The following is a 20,019-nucleotide window of genomic DNA, read 5'->3' as shown; positions in this document are numbered from 1 at the left end:
CCTTGTGGAAAACTTCATAAAACTAAACCTCAGCCAAGCCACATACTTAAGCTTTTGAACTGCATGTCCATCTCCAGCAGGCTTCTTTAAAAGCTCTGGTTTTGACTTAAAATAAATCTTTCCTGATTATCTTTGTAAGGACCTCTTGACCCTGGAACTGAACATAAAAAGAGCCCTATATTGCTATGTGTTAACAGATTTATCATGTAAGTCTTGAAGGATTAAAAGTCATGCACAGGAAAATACCAAAACCCCTTAAGAAATGTCCCAAAACCTAATCCAACACTTGAAACATACAACAAGCACAAGCCTGTTACACAAAGAACTTTATTGCATTACATGTGCATTGACATTTATTGCAATTTGTTTCTAGCATGTTAAAAACAACCAAAATCCCGGTATAGATCCAATCTTTGCCTTGATAAATTGCTACCAACAGCAAAGCATATAACAGCATGGGTCTGCATAAAAATCTAACAATGCCATCCTACCCTGGTGTTACACTGGATAAAAATCTCCAGGAAGTCTCAAAACATAATGCTCCTCATCAATGAAAAAAAAATTATCCTTAAAAACTCATCAAAGGAAGGCATGTTTCCAGCCCAGAATGGAATGTGATGGAGGAAACTCTGTGGTGGCCTTGGCTGAACTTGCTCTAGAACCAGCTGCATATACTACATTAGGATACCAAACCTTGGTTCTCAGCTCACAGGAGCATGCTAATGCAGCTAGGCTGTCTTCCTGACCCAGGCTGGAGTATCTGAGTGGTACTGCCTTGTCCCACTGAGGCGTTAACAGCTCTGCCCCACACTAGCTCACAGATCTCTCCATCACACTCCACCACGTACACAGACATGCCCTGCATATACTATACTAACAGAAAACCCCCAGGATACATCTCTAGCTTAACATAAAAATAACAACTGTATACAATTTTTTTCAATAACATGTTTTTTATTTTGATGCTTTAGGTTTGGAGCTGAAGAAAGTAGAAATGGATTTCATTCCACTCTTATCAACTTTGGCCAGAGCCTTCTGTGCTGCAGACATCTTGGTGTTTGCCTGTTAGTGAAATGATAAACAGAAAAAGTTCAGCAGCATCTCCATAGGAAGGGAGTATAAACTACAAGCTCCTAAATACAGAAGTCAAGCAACAACTTGAATTGCTTTCTGAGTGTACAGCAGTAACGATGTTATGCAGGCTTTAAACTGCAGAAAAAATAGAAATCTTACTAAACAAATTTGAGATTATTCAAACAGAAAAACACTTGTCACAAATTACCGCAGACAAAGACAGATAATTGATTACAAGGACAAGGAGGTGAAATATCTTTCCTTTCTGCAGAATGAGGTATCCCAACCCAAACGTTTACTTTGGGATAATCCCTGAGTGTACATTAAGAGGAATAATGCATGCAATGTAACAGATGCATACTGTACCCTCCGACTCAAATCTCATGATTATGCTGTCAGCAGGCTGAATTACAGCCTTGCATTACAGATGATGAATAATTCACACTGATTTATTATCAAAGACTCTATGCACAGTGAAATAAAGGGAAAAGAGACAGAAGAACTCAGACTGAAGAAGGTAACTAGAATTTGCAAAGCACTTCGAGGCCACTGGGAAAACTTCTCAGACCTTTACACCTAAAACACATTTTACAAGCCATATTTTATAGAGCTGACCTCCTTACTTTTTTACATTTTAAGATGTTATATTTTAAATCTTTAGCTGTTTTCCCTATAAAGAAAACTTTGCATTAACCTTTCTTTATGATACTCTTCAGTCTGCAGGGCTTCACAATTACAATACTTGGGATCAGCTAGAAGCTTATGGATAGGATGGAGATACTCAACAACAGTGTGATCGTCTGTGTTACTATACAAACAAAACCACTGCCAAAGTATTTTAAAAAAGAGTAGCATACAGTAACAGAGTTCAAGAGATATCTTCTCTTTCCCAGATTCTCTCAACAATGTGCTTCATTATTTCAGGAGTAAATCACATTTAATGTTAAAATGAATTATCATTCCTCAGTCTACTTCTATCTTTATGGTCAGTTCAAAAGATTAAGGCACATAATAGGGGAAAGGGGGAAACGTGTATTTTAAACGGTATTTTTCACTTAGAGGGGCAATCCTCTTCTTACTTCAAAACTGGCATGTGCCCTGAATACAAAAAATTCTGTGGGTTGGGGAGCGGGGAGGAAGTAAGGAATGCGTCTGTCATCAGCTGCTTCTCTTTGCAAAGGGATAAAGAGTAGTCAGCATTAGTCTGAAGGTCACAAGACCAGCACAGAGGGCCTTTCTGGTTCCCAATGGACTGTAGAAGGATTCATTTTCTTTCAATATTCAGAGGAATAAGCCAGTGCAAGCCTCACATCTTTGGCACACAGAGACAGAATCTATTTCATTTCACATCTCTGTTTTCTCCCAGGAATAGTACAGTGGCAGGCACCACTGGAATCAGATTTGAATTGGCCTCCAAACTTGTGTTGGAGCTGGCAATCAGCAAGCTCTGTGTTTATTTAACTTCATTAAGTTGACATAAGTAAGTGCACAAGCAATATTTCTAGGTAAGAATAAAGCCCATCTTAGAATCCTTTGGAATTTACGTGAGTGCTGCCATCTTTGCTTCTTTTTCAAGTAACAAAAGTTTAACAGTTGCTATCATTAAGCCATAGGATTTCTCATCTAAAGATCTCAAAGAGCTTTGCAAACTTTAGCTGAGCACCTTAGCACTGGAATGTTCACAGTTGAAATACAGTCGAACAGTAGCAGTATAGAAGACTTCAGAATGGGGCATTAAGAATATCGAAGCCAAATTAATCCTGAACATATATATAGATATATCTACACGCATCTGCTTTTTTGTATTTGTCTTTTTGATGTGATTGGGAGCAGAAAAACAGGCACTCTGTGCTAGTGATGGATATTAATCTATGCTTTAGCCAAATAGGCACGAATGGTAGGCTTGCTTACCTTCTTGGTTTTCGGATTGCTGCTGTTAAACTTAGTATAGTCTTCTTCTGCTTCCACAGGGCCATCTGATAATTTCCTTTTCTGAAATGTTAGAGTGAGGAAGTTGCTCTGTCAACCACTTTTATGATGTACACACGTGGAAGCTTAAAGCTTTGGATTTATAATGTAACCATAGCACCAAAACAGGACTGACAATCAACTGAAGAATCTGCAGTAACAGTAGATTTCTCTTTGCAATTGTCTTCTTTACACATAAATATATACCATCTCTACAGTGTTCAGAAGAGATCATTCAGTGTTATGGGAAGCATTTTCTTCTTCCTAGTCTTTTGAAGAATGACTTCTAGAAATCACTTGAATCCCATTTATTTCCATGATCGTGACTTTGGTGTCAGAGTCTGCTTAGAGAACCTGTGCGGAGCAGCCTTTGGAAGACATTGTCTAACAGCCAGGGAACCTAGGCTCTGGTCCCCATGGTCTCATGGAACTGTGCAGCAACTCCAGCATTACTGCTATCTGCCAGCAGAAGTGGATCACTGTCCAGTCTATCATCTGTTTGTGCAAAACCTTTAGAAGTAATTAGTTTCTACAGCTTGGCAACAGTGAAACACTGACACAGTTCTGCTGACTGCTTCACCACTTGAATCCAACAGTACAGTAAGAAGCTTGACTCTGCACGTGCTGGGCGCCTTCTAACTTCAGAAATAATGGAAGTGAATGGTTCTCGGCACTTCACATGATCAGGCCATAAGAATGAATATTTCTTTCCATAAACTGTGAGCATGTGTTTAGTTTAAAGGTGAAAACTTCCTGGTATGTTTCCAAAAGGGGGGGAAAAAAGTATATAGCATTTTACAACACTGTATTTTTATTATTATTATATATCTGATATTACTACCCTGTCCTTAATATCCTGTGAAATCTAAACTGCGGCCTTCCTAGGTTTTGTGCCAAACAGAGTGATTTTGCAAGCAACTTGGATGGTACCATACATTTTAAGATCCTGTTTTATTCATTTTGTTTATGGTGCTTGTGATCTCTCTCTCTCTCTCTTTTCCCCCTCCCTTTCTCTGGCACAGAAGCCAGGTCTGCAGCTTAGATTTCTCAGCTCTTAGAACCAGATCCAACAGCAGCTTTTTCTTTTGATTTCAATGGGATCTGGATCAGCCTCTCTAGGAGGCTGTTTACAGTGCTGTGATTACATTTTCAAGTGACAACCTAATGAATAATTACTATTATCCTCTTTTTGGAATCTGGTAAGTTTTAAAAACTTACAACAAAATGTTTGCATTTCAGCAAAACATTTGCTGTTTAGTTGCAGCAAGGCCTACATACTCTTCTAGATGTCTGTCATCACCTGCCAATGGCCAAACTCCCTTATGCTGACAAACTGCATAGTGTGATGATTACAACACACGATCAATAGCTTACAATTAATACAAAGAATACGTAATTTTGATTTAATCATTAAATCACAGAATACAGACTGTACCTGGCTTACTCTTGTGTTACAACAGAGAGAATCTGTCATAGCTTTTCTGTTAACCACTTAAGTTTCCAATCTCTCCTCCCTTCAGAATTTGTTTCAACATCATTAGAGGAAATACATGTTATACCCTTCTTTATTTGCAATAATTCTGTACTGTGTCTGTCAATACACCTTGCCCTCATGAAGAAAAGTGTCAATGCAAGTGAATAAAAATGGTCTGAGGGAGACTATAGGTTCCAGAGTACAGAAACCTGCCTAGCACCACTGAGACTGTGAAATAAAGAAGTGTTTCAATCTCTGAAGTTGCTAAGACTTAAACACAGAAGCATCATACAAACCCTGGTCAGTGCTCTGGAAATTAATCAGATCCTCAGCAAGATTTCACTGCCCAAGAACTGAACAGTTCTAAGCCTCATTTCCTCTGTAACCAAACTGCTGAAATAAAAGTATTTTTAAAAATAGATTCTCAGAACTATCCCAATGGTATAAAAATCTATTCGTACATAGTACGTAATGTACATCACATGTAGTTTAATAAAGTTGTAGCATGCTTATATGGCTAATGAATATCAGTTGGCTCCTAATGTGTATTTAATACTTCTTACAATGCATAAAGATAATTCTTAACTGAATCAAAGGGCCAAGTAACTGTGTAGCCAGAACAACTGTCCAACCACATGGAAATAACTTATATCCATGGATATACATTGGAGAACAAATGTTATTAATAACAGTAGGGCCCAATTATTCCTGCATGTGCTAGCTGACATACTGCTTAACAGAACAGTCACTGAACCAGCCAGAAATGAGGTTATTTTAGACTTTGTTTCGGTAAGCAACAGGAACTTGCAGGAAAGGTCTGTGTAGTAAGTAATCTGGTTTCAGTAGACATAGAGTACCTCATTTTAAATGAAACAGAAAGGATAATCAAAAGTGGGGCTCTTGATTCTAGAGGGGCAAACTCTGCAGAACAAATGCCACTCTTCTCTAAGCCAGAGCAAAGGGATGTGATGTGTGAGGAGTCAAGAAGTGATTTGAGATCTTCTACTTCAAACAATGTGAAAAATATTGATGTAGAGAGCTTCTCAGACTGAATCATCTAAATGCTCCTCCTTCTTCATACAGATGCACACATATTCTCCCCCCTGCCCCACCCCAAAAATAAATACTAGGAGTAAGCAGTATTCTACAGTGAATGGGGAAAAAAACGAAACTGCAAAAAAAATTGGTTTAGGGGTCAGGTAATACTGGGATAAAGTGAGAACTGCCAAAAAGTCAAGCTGAGTTAGACCTTGGAAAGGAAATTAAAACAAATAGTAGAAGGTTGTTTAGGCATAGAGGGAAAAAGGGAATCAAATAAGAAAAAGTGAAGCTGCTAGACAGTAAGGACTGGATAGATATTAAAGCTAATCTATGTGTAGCTCGACAATAGAATAAATACTTTGCCTCAGTAAATTGTTTTCAATAAAGATGAAGAGATTAAACACAGGGGCAGAAAAGAGAATAGAAATTCCTCTACTCAAGATAGAGGTAAAGCTCAGTATGCTGACACTGTTGGGAGACTGCCTCAGACATTGTAAGTCCAGAGGCAAACCTGGCAACTATTCTGTCAGGTAGGGACCATACTGCTGCAGAATAGCCAAACACACATCTATATGTAAGGAAAAAGTGATAGTAGGCCTCAGCAGAATGGAGGGAGGAGAAGACGTGAAGGAGGGAAGAATAATTAAAAATACAGAGTAAATGAAAACTAAACAAAGGTGATGCCTACCAACTTTTTTTTCCTCATATATAACATATTTCCTGCCACAAGAAAATGTGAAGGATTGCCAGAGGACTTGACATGATGCCACTTAAAGCAACTGAAATTACGGAACAAAGATTGCATAAGAATTTTAAGGTAAGTAAGAACCTGGGTAAAAGGGAAACAAAGGTAAATAATGCAGAAATGGATGGAGATTACTAGTGGAGTGCCATGAACAATATCTATTCAAAATGTTTATTAGGTGCTCATTAAAGATAACAGCATGATAACATTTGCTGAATGTACACCACTGAGTAGCATTATGAATACCTAAAGAGCTTTAAACACTGCGAAAGAAAAGCCAGAGAACATTCAAGACTGGAAATATTAAAAAGGAAGAAATGTACAGAAGTACAAGGTCATGTACACAGCAGCTAACTGCATGAATTTCTCATAAATCTGAATGCTGATCAACTAAAAATTGCGGTGGAGAAAAAAACCCAACTGTGTTCTCTCAACTGTTCACAGCATGACTGTGAGCTATCTGGTACATCACACAGTAATAGAGGCAAATGGGATTCTAAGATGTAATGAGATAAAGCACTTCCAGTTAAGACAAGAAGGGAAGAATGCCATCGTATTACACTGATGAAGGTTTTATCATGAATAATTACATACGATTCTAGTCACCTGCTTTGAAACAATTGAATTTATCTTGGAAAAGGTGTAAAGAAATGTTCCTGCAATGATGGAGAATCCATCTTACACAATCAAGTTTGACTTCCCAGAAAGGAAAACAGAAAGGATATATGTTTTCCCTTTACACATTGAAAGAACTAATGTTAGGGAAGGAAAAGAGCCATTTCAATTTAAAAAAAAAAGAAGATAACGTTAGCACAAAAGCGCAGGGGAGTAAATTGGCCATGAATAAATTCAAGGTGGAATTTACAGGAAGGTTTCTGAGCATCAGAGGAATGAGGTTATAGAACAGTCTTCCAAGAGAAGTAATGGAAATAAAAAGTCCTAATGAGACTTACAGTGAAGAATGGTCAGTGTATGAGGGATTATCCAACATGGTTGTCTGGGAATCCATGACCCAGGAGGTCCCTTTCAGGGTCCTCATAAATTACATATAAAAGAAAACCTATGAGGTCATTTTGTCCCATCAACATCAATAAAACTAAATAAGCAAAACACGTATGAAAAGACTTTTGACCAAAACCTAAAATATGCCTGTTTCCCTCCCCCTTTTTAAATAGGAAAACAAAATAAAAAATTACTTATTAAAATATATTAAGTTTATGGGAAACGTCTTGCATTATTCCTGACTGGCTTTTCACAAGTGCATGGCCTACTCTAGTTTTATTCAGAGAAATTAGCTTACAAGACAATGTATCTATCAATATTTTAATGTTCTCCTACCTTCAATGGTGGCTCTTGTGCTAGGCTTTTAAGTTCTGGGAGTCTGCAGAACAAAAGATTTTAAGTTATAAATTAAGACAGCTGAATTGCACAACCTAAAGCTTATAATTCCTTCCCCACAAAGGCTGCTTTGGTTATCAGCTGCTCACACATGGCACGCGTTTGTAAAAAGAGCACCTCATGGACTCCGTATTTCTTACTTAGATCACCAGAAACATGGGCTTTTTTAAAGAAGTGCTTAGATCTAGCAACCAAAACAGGAGAACTCCATCTTACTTCTGAAAACTTTGGCTATTAGTAAGACGGTATTATAGAGCACACAATATTTCTTCAAGGAAACTTAATCTATGGGACTTGAAGATGCAAATTGCACACTTTTGCATAGGTAGCCATAAAGAACCCCTTGAACAGGACTGGACTGAGATGCAGGTGCAGGCTCCCAGTGATGCTCCAAGGAAAGTCTGCTGCTGGCCAGGAACACCAGCATGAGGATGCTGGCTCACCTTTTAGATTAAACTAACACATGTTAGATATGTGAAATCAAACCCTAGGAGCACTGAGTAGGGAAAAGGAAAGAAGACTGGACATGATCATTCAACTCCTGGCTCTGCTGTTCGTGACAACTCTGTATAAATTGCTTTAACACTTTGGATATCCTTCCCTGCCCTGCTTTAAAATGGGGTAAGTTACTCAGGGTTCCACGAGGCAACTGTGATAACAGACATATGGGACTCTCATCCAGACCACGTTCCTTAGTGTCACAGGAACAACAGAAAAGCATAATCTACATTTGAAAAAAAATCATATTTAAAGTGTAGCAAATATAATCTCATTGTGTCGTTCACTGCAACCATGATGAACAAATCTCAGTATTCAACACAAAAACCCAAAAGGATATTAACAGATGCCATATAAAACTATCAGCTAGCTGGAACAACACTTACCCTAAGTATTTTAACAACTCCTTACTCAGATCTTCAGGAATATATTCTGATATTAACCCATGGGCATACCGTACATAGTCTTCAGGAACAGGGCAGGGAGTGGGAAGGAGAAGAAAAAGAACATTCACATTATATAGTCACGTTGCCTTAGCCATGTTGCATGTGCTATAATAAATCATAAGGTTGAATTAATAGTAAGAAACGTCTAATGGATACACTGTGATGATTCTCTGTGTTGAGTAGTTTATGTTATATGACACTTGTAGGTTTATTTAAAAAGAAAAGACTTACTACACTCACTTTGTCAGCACATGTTATTAATATCTGCTGTATGTACTTTACAAAAGCTGTTCACTTTCTGAGAATACTAGATATCATGGATTTTTCCAAAGAAATTAAATTTTAAAAACCTGCAAAAGTAAAAAGCTGACTCAACAGAACACGCAATCATTAATTTTAAAGCATCTGGATCTTACAATTATTTGGCAAGGGCTTCAGTACTAAAGTACATTTTCTGGCTTCAACTGAAAACAATTAGATGAGACAATGAGTCTATTTCAAAGTCTTGTACTTAATTTCAGTACTTTACAGAAAATGCCAAGGCCTATCTAAACATCACTGGCAAGACGGGATAATTATCTGTGGAAATATGAACTACTAGAAGCTGTTTTCAGTACAGGGCACTCCTGCTATAAATGTTTTTCTGAGAGACTTGGAAAAAAATGTGACCCTTTTATAACATGAAGTCCTAAAACAGATCTTTTCCGGTCACGTTCTACACAAGCACTTACTGATCATGGGCTGGATCTTTTAAACTTGCTGTTGTTGGGGCTGCTAGGGAGTAATACTGCACAGGAAGTATTTGCAAGACAGACGTTAGGCTAAAATCTTGCCTCTGAATTCTATCTGCAACTGGCCAACCCTATCTGTTCATATACCTCCACACTGAGGGTGAACAGGCCCTAGGGTGGTAAACTGCTATTTCTTCTATGCCAGAGTTTCCTCTTTTCTTTTTTTTTTTTTTTTACTCTAAAAAGCCCAACGCAAACTGGCACCGAAGCAGAAAGCATCAGCAAATGGACATCATAATATCTCCTATCTGCACTTGTCCTTCCTCCACAGCCTAGATTCCTCAAGTATTGTCAACTCCCTAAACCCACTTCAGGGTTGGCAGAGAACAAGAAACAATTCCCGTCCAAGACAATTCCACCTCAGTACTTAGTATGTCCAATTTATCGCTTAAGAAAAATACTCCCATCATTTCACTCGTTGCATTATGACACTGAATGGTGAGGCCAACTCAACTACTATTACTTTGTACTAAACACAAAATCCATTTCTCTGCATTTCTGCCTTGAAGCAATCTTCACTGACTTCCTTTACCAGTTTTAAAATACTACCACCTTTTCAGGGACTCAGTGTTTTCACCCTAGCCTTTCTTTAGTATTAACCTCTTATCAAACAGCAGGAATACTTACACACCTTCCTTTGTCTTCCAAACGAAATATTCAGGTCTCCTGGTAAACTTGCCTTCCTTCCCCATTTGCACTCATTATATGCTCCCAGATTGGTGCCCTAGATCTGTAGATGCTAAGTACACGTACCCATATATTTATAAGGTACTGAAACTTCATAATATCCCTATGAAAGCAATTCCCTACAGAAATAAATTGCACTGTCACGACAGTGAAAGGATCAGACAAGAAAATTAGGCTTATTAAAAATAAGTGTTGAGTAAGGTCCATTTGACTTCCTGTCATTCACCTTGGTACATACAGTAGGACTGCCTGCAAAACTCACCTACTTTTAACCCTCAGTATTCCCTATTTCAATGTTGCTCTTTTAAATTAAAACAGTCTTTTAAAAAGACTATTATATCCACATTACAGTAACCAAGGAACAAGGTGGAAAAAAACCACAGCAGATGAGCTATTTAATTACAAATTTCAGAGATAAAGGATTTTAAGCATAGCCAAGATCGTTGCTGTCAGGACAGTTTTCCTTTTCTTTAAAAAAACAGGGGTGGAGAAAAGATGAAAAGCTACTATAAAGTTAAAGTCACTTACAAGTTTTGCAGCTTTGCCTCTTTTTATAAACCATATATTAGCATCCCTGTTCTATAAAACTGTCTAGTTGCCTCTTAAATCTCATTTATGTTGTTTCCTTTGATATCATTACTTGGTAACTCATTTTCCACTCAGTCAGCAAGTTGCTTTGTTTCTCCTTATTTTTCAACAGCATACAGACTTCTAGATTTCTTTGTAGTAAGAAACAATTTGCTTTTGTTCGTGTTGTTATACTTTTCTTAATTTTCATTAACATTCCAATAATTCATTCTGAGTCCACTTTCAGGTTTCTCTACACAACTACTCATCCCAGTACTCAGGACATTTCCCTCCCTAGGAACTGACTAGAAACAAAAAGGATCATTCCAGGCTTTGTGATACCAGGATTTTCAATTTCAGGGGACTTTAATACACATGTTAAGTTTTTGCTCTTAATAAGCATATACTTATATATTCTATACATTAGTCACATAAAGTAATGCTTGGAACCAGAACTTTTACTTCGTGACTATGGCTTCCTAAGATCCATTCCCTTTTTTAGGGAATTCTATGAAGAATTTGCATGCTAATAAAAATAATTTTTTAAAAGTCTGTTCTAATACAGAGACGTTTATTGAGTAGATAGTCACATATATATTATAAGCATGTGTGCTATTGTCCAAGGCAGTCTTAGTTCAGCAAAGCATTTCAACACATATATCACTGAGAAAAATACTTTTTCCTTACTTTTTACTTGAACTAAGGAGAAGCTAAAAGACACCAGCTGAGACCTAATGGCAGGGGGTTGGAACTAGGTGATCTTTGAGGTCCCTTCCAACCCAAAGCATTCTATGATTCTATAACTGCAAGATACCAAAGAACTCAGAAAAGTCAAGGCAGACAGTCACAACATATATGGAACTTTCTGTACAAGGAATAGATTCACTGCAAAGGCCAATTTCAATACATTTTAGATTCCAATTGTGTTTTATCTCCCCATAAATGAATTCACAAAAATGAAATTAACTAAAATGTTTTCTTACCTTCTTTGGTATCTGTGATCAGCTTACTGCTGATAAATGTAGCTGCCAGTACCCTTTCACCTACAGATATATTGCTGCTTTCAAGTGCTTTCACTGTTTGATTGACCTACAGAAAACCACAGAATGAAATGTCTGTATCAGTGTTGTTATGCACATGTTAATGCAGTGACAAAGCTCTTGTAATTTTGTTTCAAGCATATAAAACACTCAAGTTATGGACTGTGGTGAAATTTAATATACATTTGTAATGACTAGCATATGAGCTCAAAAAGCCCAAAGAAACTAGCATGTCTTTGAACATGTTGCCTTGGCAACAGGGCACCAGTTTTGCAGCACCCTAAGATAAGCTGAGCTGCTCAGATCCAACAGCCATGATTATACAGGTGAGAAATACACCTGCTCAGAGAACAGAGAATGCCTGAACTCAGCTCGATTGCAAAGGCAGTCCTGATGGAAATCAAAGATGAAGGACTTTACAGGGCACTGCTATACTGGATCTAACAGTGATAACTGGAAGAAGCAGCTATTTAAACTACCAACACAGACAGGTATCTGTTCAAACGTCAATAATCAAGTATTTACTGCAAAATCGATATCCCCATGCCTTGTCATTGTAGAAATGAGACCAGATCTTGTGCCTGCTTTGACTAATTAGCTCACCTGTGAATTATGCACCTTATGCAAAGCCTACAGAACACAGCAATAAACTGAACTTCAGGTTCTTCTTCTGCTTCCCCATGCTCCATGAACCCCTTTCATGCCAGCCCCATCAGAACAAGAAATATACCAAACTTGCCATTTCTCTAATACCTCATCACATTACCAACTTCAACTTCACTGTGATGTCTGCCCTTCTTGGACTGGACACATATCTTGAACTGAGGCACAGCACATGGTTCAAATGCAGATATGAATAAGCTAATCAACATTTCCATTTTAAACATAAAACAATTTTGAAAGCAGAAGGGAAACACAATACCTTTTTCTTTAACCACTTCAGTGTCTTCTCTTGGCTGTATCTGTGGAATTTCTGACTGCCAATCTCTGAGAAAAAAATCAAGTATGGGAAAGTAAGTCATGACTGGTTTAGATTGCACTTCTAATACATTTAAAATCTTTTAAGTTGTAGATACAGCATGAAAGTTAATTTGTAGCTTGCACATGTTTGATGTCAGGGCAATAAGTTTGAAAAATATTGGAAATGTGGTAAAATAAACAGATTGAGCTGATATGCACAAGTTTGAACAACTTGACAATTCTTTAATTAGGCCCTAGTCCAACAAGACACATATTTTATTTATTTATGTGTAATCTTGGGCCACCTGAATTACTAAAGACTCTTGTCAAGCCCTTGTAGTTTGCCCTGTTTCACCAGATTGGTCATTTTAACTACATAGTCCATAACAGAAAATCCTGGTTTCACAACAGGCTTGTTACATTCTGGTTTGGCTTTTTTTTTTTTTTTTTTTTTTTGTTAAACCACAGTATCTTAAATCTTTACTTATTGAATTCTATCATCCAGGCTTGGTTCTTGGTTAATGAAGACAAACCATCCACCCTTTTTCCTATCACTTCACAGGGTGACTAAAGCAAAAGTTTTCCTTCAATCCCTCTTTTATGTAGTTCAATATAGTAACAAAAAATATACAGAATACAAAATAGTGAAACATACTCCTTGTGGGACGAAGTACATAATTTATTTACAATTTATTGAGCAACATAAATTAACTCAACGATGTAAGAATTTCAAATTAAGCATTTCCCCTGTGATAACTAGTGTATTGGCTATTCACATGTGGTCAGTTATCTGGAGATATGCAAGTTCACGATGCTGAAGCAAAGGAGAGGGAAAATCAGAAAAATTCATGGAAACTTCAGTATAAACAAATCAGTATTGATTCACAGAAAACTACATTTTGGAAATGTAATTAAATGCCTAATAAGATTTCACAGGAGATTTTAGAGCCCACTCTGTTTCATTCTTTTCCTTTAACAGGTATTTCAGTAAGTTTTAATCTCCTGTATACCATTCCCATAAATACCTACATCTGTTTCATGTCATTTACCCATTCAGTATCATATTCCAACACTCAGTTCATGGATTTTCCTTCTCCCCTTGCAAACAACAACACATTATTTATGATTCCTTCAGCATTTCCTTCTTTGGGGTTTATCTTGGCTCTTTCAAACTGCATACAAATAACTAACTATTATGTGCTCTTTATGTATGCATAGTAGGGGGTATGGAGAGGCAGAGAAAAGCTGTTTACAAGACAAACTTTAAATCTCTCTCAACAGTTGTGGAAGAGTAAAATGTAAAAAAATCTTCAGAGCAAAAAGGAAAAAACCACTAATATACACTTTGCTTCATGAAGCTAGCTGATGAGTTGCAGGTAAAGTAATTAGCTGTGACATTGCTGGCTGCAGCCTTCAGGACTTAGAAGCCTTTAAATGACTCTGAAAGAAAAGAAGCAGAAAATGGGGGAGACGCTCTGGATACTTGAACCTGCTTCTCAAAGAGCCAACATGGTTCGGGTCCAAGTACAGTGAGTACAATTCGTGGATTCCTCTCTTATCTAAGAAAGTTCGGGGAAGGGACATCCTCTGGCCCCCATCCCCCAACCCATGCTGAAAAGTAATTCTAGTCCGGATTCCCAGGCAGACTCCCCCACAACAGCATGATTCAGAGTGACTCAGTCAGGGAAAGGAAACGTAGAACTATGAAGCCATTTTCATTAAAACGTGAAAAATAATTACACAGAACCCTTCAGAGATCACTTTGTTTGAAAATATTTTCTGTGTTTGACAGTTTTGACTATTAAACTCTAGAAAATGACAATATTTGAGACCTCTGAAGAATTAAAGTGAGTTATGAAAGTCACAAACTGCTGACAAAAGGATTCAATATTGGAACGTGGATTTAGCATGTGATGCACATTTGATATTGGTGAGAGTTAGTGACTATGTTTGATAATATGAGTATATATTGGAAAGCCTTTTGTTCCCTAATGTGTCTGGTGCCTATAAAACTGGTCTGAGACATCTGGAAAGATTGGGTTTGAGAAATACAGATGGAATATAAGTGGTTCTACAATTAAATAATATGTTCAGCGATCGGGTAATCGCTATGTAGACTTGGAAGTTTCCCTGATGTATTGTTGAGCAAACTGCCTAAAGCACATTTTAACATCCATTTTCTCAGTGTTTTCCATAACTCTGAAACTCATATGGCCCCTTTTTTCCAACCTTCTGGGAATACAAGCCTGGCAATATTACTTAGTTATTCTAATCAGGTAAGTTTTCTTGGCTCTTCATGTTAATCACATCAGACAAGATCACAGCGTAGTTTTTGCCTCGCAAAATGAAACAAAGAGTAACACTCTAGAACTGGAATTCATAACCCTTTCTTAAACCTCCTCTGTTGTACTTTCTATGGGATGTTTGAATTTATTAGCAAACAACCTACCTCACCCAGATTTAACACACCCTTTGCCCAACTACTAAAGCAGGTAACTGGGAATTTAATCCAGCAAAATGAATTTTCATTGTCCTTCAACACTGAGGCCAGGGAAGGTGGACTTTCTGCTAATTTAGTAAGTGTAAACTGTGAGCACTCTAGGGTAAGAATTTGTTAGACAGATGTTAAATGCCTTAAGATTAAATTAAGAGTGAAATAATTATGTTGCTAGGTTCTGCCAAACAGATCAGACCTGCAGAAGACTCAATACAACAGATGCTTCTTGCCCTAAAGCCCTACTCCTGAAATGAGAAAGGCTACAAAGTGGACAACAGGTCTTAGAGCTAGTCATAATACTGGTATGTTTTACAGGCAGTAAAAGGCATAGGAATATGAAACACATAGGAGTGGACTGAACAGAAAAGGTGATCTGTGCATTACAGGCAAGCAAGCGCCAATGTGTTTGTTGTGTAACAATATGCCTGGCGTTCTAGAAAAAGGAAGAATTCCAAAGGACAAGTCCCACTGATACCTTCTACCAAACCCAAACCTGAACAAGAAAAGCAGCAGCAGGTAATGCCTAATGACATCTGAGAACACCACATACAGGTGGTGTATGCATGTGTGTACAGCTTTAATGGCAAAAGCAATTTTTACCTTAATTTCAAAACAGAAACCAGGAAAGTAACATAGCTTCTTATAAGCTCATATTTGATGGCAAAATGACACAGACATAGCTGTAGGTAGCACATTATTAAAAACTGCAGTGCAAAAAACCCAAGCAGTAAAGCATCTTCCCTGCTGTCTACCAGAGCATAGTTTATCAGAGGATGCTCTGATATGTAACAACTGAAAATACAATTTCAAAATGGATACAGAGGTTAGACCAAGATATTAGACATTGTCTATAGTAAATGTGAAGGTTTTGTTTGGGTTTTCTCTTTCAGTTTGTTATTAAGAAGAGAACATAAATATTGCCCAAAAGCAGCACTGTTGTTCGAAGAAAGTACTCCTTCAGAAAAATAATCCAGACCTTGTCCTACATTCCTATACAGATTTCTTCATAGGACAGACAAGAGGATCTGCCATGATTTTTCACCATGCCAGATACGTGCATAGTAGTTTAGTACCCCTTCTCTCATCCCTACCTCCCCACTCAATGTTAACATGCAGGGACAGAAATTTCCTAAAAGCTTAATAACAGTTTTTACTGGAAGCATTTATCACTTCACGGGAAGGGCAAAAGTGATTTTGCGGTTCAGATGAGCCTGTCTTAAGCATTCTCAAAAGTCAGAACTCTCCCAGAGAAAATGGATGCCTGTTCCCAATGATGCTGAATGAAACTGAATGCTTTCTGAAGGTTCTTTGGAAACCCAAAAGTAACTCAACGCCACATAATTCCAACTGCCCCAGTCCCAGCAAGAATGTAGCAACAGTTCTTCTGCCCAGATTTCCTGCTCTCTTGTCAGAGCGATCATTTTCAATGGAAACATATCCTGCTCTAAAGTTCAAATTGATTTTTTTGGGGAAAGCAACTGCCCTACATTACTGCATATGCATCATATCATACAGAAAATACTTAAACTTGTACATACAGATTTTTCAGGAAAAACTCACACACCTCCTCTCATTGATGCAGCAATGAAGAGGTCTGCTGTTTTATTTCTATAGCAGTGTTTTCATTCTTCCATCACATTTCCTTTGCTACTTCCCAATTATCCTTAGTTCACCTAAATATTTCTTCTCACACATATTAATGACAAGAGCAGAGTGCTTTGTGAAAGCAAATTTCTAATACTTCTGACTTTTAATCTGTGTACCTCAACTCCTTGAAGGAGACTCTACATGCACAAGGGTCTGCCAGCTTAGTTGTTTTGCACTTAGTGGTAGATTCTGTGTTCTCAGACTCCTGTACTTCCTCCTATAGATATCCATCTGTGTGTAGATAAATGCCCATTCACTGTCAGGAAATCAGCAAGGTTAAGGAAGATGATCTTTAAAGGTCTGAATATGAAAACTGAGGTCTTGCATCTTTTGCAGGTCTGCCAAGCTGTGAAAATTATGTAATGCTCTTCCTTAGAAAGCATATATTGTCCTCAAATAAAATAAAAAAAAAAACCCCAAAGGGAATTCCAGGCAAAGGCTGAGGTCACTGGGTACAGAATGGATACTTTGCTATGTTTTCCCATTTAGGTTACTCTCTCATCTATGCATCCCAGTCAAGAATTTATTTTTAAAAAAATTATGTCTTGGAACTTAAGTCCACATCACTACATTATACAAAGCAAGAAAAATTGTGTTGTCCTTTCTTAGCAGCATTATTCTCTCTTCTCCAGCTTCTTCCTACTTATTTTTTGAATGCTTGGCAACAACAGGAGAAAAAAGGCCAAATGAACAAGAGTAAACTTCTTCCACACCAGACCATCCTACACTCAAATAAAGAATTTAGAGATGGGAAATTTCTTTGCCTTTTGATCAAAGTTTTATAACACATAGAATAATGTCAAGAAGACAGGTCTGAGAAGTTTATAATTTTTATGACATCTAGCAACAAGACAGCACAAGTATTTTCGAGTTACAGCAGATAATCTGAGATTCACAAATTACTATTTACAATACTGCAATGACAATTTCTAAAACTAAGCTTCTGTTTTAAAAGTAAAGCTTCATCCAGCACACCTCAAGGACTTGGTAAATCAAAAAGCAATACTTAAATCTATCTTGTAATGAAGTGGTACTAAAAAATCCAGCTTCCTCCCCCCACTTTTTTCACCTTTTTCTTCTGTTACGTGATGAATGTACTGTTTAACATCTGCACACTTCAGCAGCAAGGGGCAGCAAGGGTAGTCTGAATCTATCACAACTTGATCAAGTGGCTGGAACTTTCCTTGTTGCTGAAAATACATTAAAAGGATTATAAAAGCGTTATTATAATGTTAAGACACGTAGCTTTCAAATAAAGGATTTAAAGAAGATCGTATTTTGAATGGTAACACATGACATTCAGAAACTGATTACAAAGCAAACTATAAATATTTATTTCAAACCAGTAAATACCTGTAAAATGCTGAACTCTGAACAATTACTGCACTTAAAAGAACAAATTTAAAACAACATGGGGAGAAACTAATGTGAAGTACAGTGAGATTTTTTGGAAGATGACATAAGACACAGTAGTCAGTATGTGCCAATAGTGTTTTAGACCAAAACCTGTTGGATTAAACCCAGTGTCATAACTTCCACTGAAATTTTGCTTTTCCTTCCATAAAGATAAATCTCAAAGGAGCAGGGCAGCTTCTGGAACACAGTATTAACCTTTCACCTCTGCAAAGTCAATTCCAGTTTGGCCAGAGTATGTATATAAGTGATTTTGGCACAACTTAAATAGCCCCACACATGACAGAACCATCAAACAAATGTTACCGTTGCCAAACAATGCATAATCATTCAGCGCGGTTTGGCACAACTGGCAGCCGTCCCTTTGGAAAGATCCTTGAGCGCATCAGTACAAAGACTCAGTGAGCTCTCCATCCTTAGAGAGTGCGTGGTCTCAGGAGCCAAAACTGAGGTCATTACACTGGTCAGCAGGAAAAGCAGCACTTGGGTATACTGCTTTCATTATTAACTAAGCCTCTTGCTAGACAGTCACAGGCTTAATTAAAGTAAAGGTCCATTTCTAAAGCACAAAAAAACCCCAAGAAAAAACCAAACCAACAAAAAAAACCACCAATCCCAATCTCTGGAAAAAATAAAAGGCACAGTAAAAATGGCTAAAAAGCAGGTTATACAAGGCAGAAATAAAGCTGAAATAAACTGCTACCTATAGTAACTTACCTGTAGAAACCTACATTGTTCCAGAAGCAAGACAACCACATTTACACCATGCAAGAGCACAGAGCCTAAGCTGAAAAAGTCTGCTGGATAGGAGATGGCTCTGCTCAGAAGCCACATTAAGCAACCCTGCATCACCTGATCAAAATGAAAGGATGGTGCAAAGGATGATCCTAAGCCACCCGAGGGCACCTTGATTGTCATTAATTCAAGCCAGAAGTGGTTGTGCTGCATTCAAGCTGCCCTTACATGAGGTGTTGGCAACACGATATTCAAAACTTGCCCTCACTGAATAATATGCTAATGCAGGGCACTGCAGGAACGTATTTGCCCATTTTTAGGATCCAGAACCCTTCTATGCGTTTATCTGGCACCATGCCTGGCCTACAAAACCTGGAAAACAATGTACCAAGAACATACAGGGCAGCAGAGGACTCTTATGCACAGAAACAGCAGCAATAGTCCTTTATTCAGGCCACCTCCACACTCTACTATATGAACAGAGAAGATTTACTGTTTCCCTATTTTAAGTTCTTTATACGTAATAGCTTTGAGAGATGGTGAATTAAAACAGAACACAGAGCCTATAGAACAAGCTAAACAATTCCTTGTGAAATGACAACTTCTGATGGGTCACCCTGAAGCAGGAACCGACCAAAAAACTACAAAATATGTTTGCATATCCTATATCATAAGAAAAAAATAGAAATAATTGCAGAACAGGTTACTATTAGAAATGTCTAGCAGGACTTTATTCCTTCACCACAGAAAAATTGTTCTCCTGCATTCTCAATTGCAATCTAAGCAGAAAACAGCATGCAACTTTACAGGAAATGCTCTTAGAGCAAAACCTCTTAGAATGTATAAAGGGAAATGACTGCCTCCATGAAACAAGAAACAAGGATCAACATTTCTATTTTATTTAATGCCTTTTTTCCACAGGTGGATTAAAACCAATAAAAGAGTAACTTTGCCTATGTCTTGTGATACACTTTGGAAATTCAAGTGAGGTTTTGCTGCACACATAACTCAAGCCATTTATTAATTATCCAACTTTTG

At 37.6% G+C, this 20,019-nt stretch overlaps 1 protein-coding gene across 1 annotated transcript in view; it reads right to left on the bottom strand.

Moving 5' to 3' along the window:
- Window positions 1–309: 309 nt before the first annotated feature.
- The window catches only part of RNASEH2B (ribonuclease H2 subunit B), a 39,713-nt gene continuing 20,003 nt past the window's right edge, over window positions 310–20,019 (bottom strand). Inside the window, exons 5-11 of the mRNA XM_084279735.1 lie at window positions 17,903–18,023; window positions 12,652–12,716; window positions 11,673–11,778; window positions 8,585–8,663; window positions 7,641–7,683; window positions 2,986–3,066; window positions 310–1,062 (exon numbers count right to left, since the gene is read on the bottom strand). Coding sequence (XP_084135861.1) covers window positions 955–1,062; window positions 2,986–3,066; window positions 7,641–7,683; window positions 8,585–8,663; window positions 11,673–11,778; window positions 12,652–12,716; window positions 17,903–18,023 — 603 coding nt within the window. The 3' untranslated portion in view covers window positions 310–954. The remainder of the gene's footprint in view (window positions 1,063–2,985; window positions 3,067–7,640; window positions 7,684–8,584; window positions 8,664–11,672; window positions 11,779–12,651; window positions 12,717–17,902; window positions 18,024–20,019) is intronic.

This window comes from Gallinula chloropus (assembly GCF_964237585.1).
Source record: "Gallinula chloropus genome assembly, chromosome: 1".
NCBI lineage: Eukaryota > Metazoa > Chordata > Aves > Gruiformes > Rallidae > Gallinula > Gallinula chloropus.
This window is presented reverse-complemented; position numbering and strand designations above follow the sequence as displayed.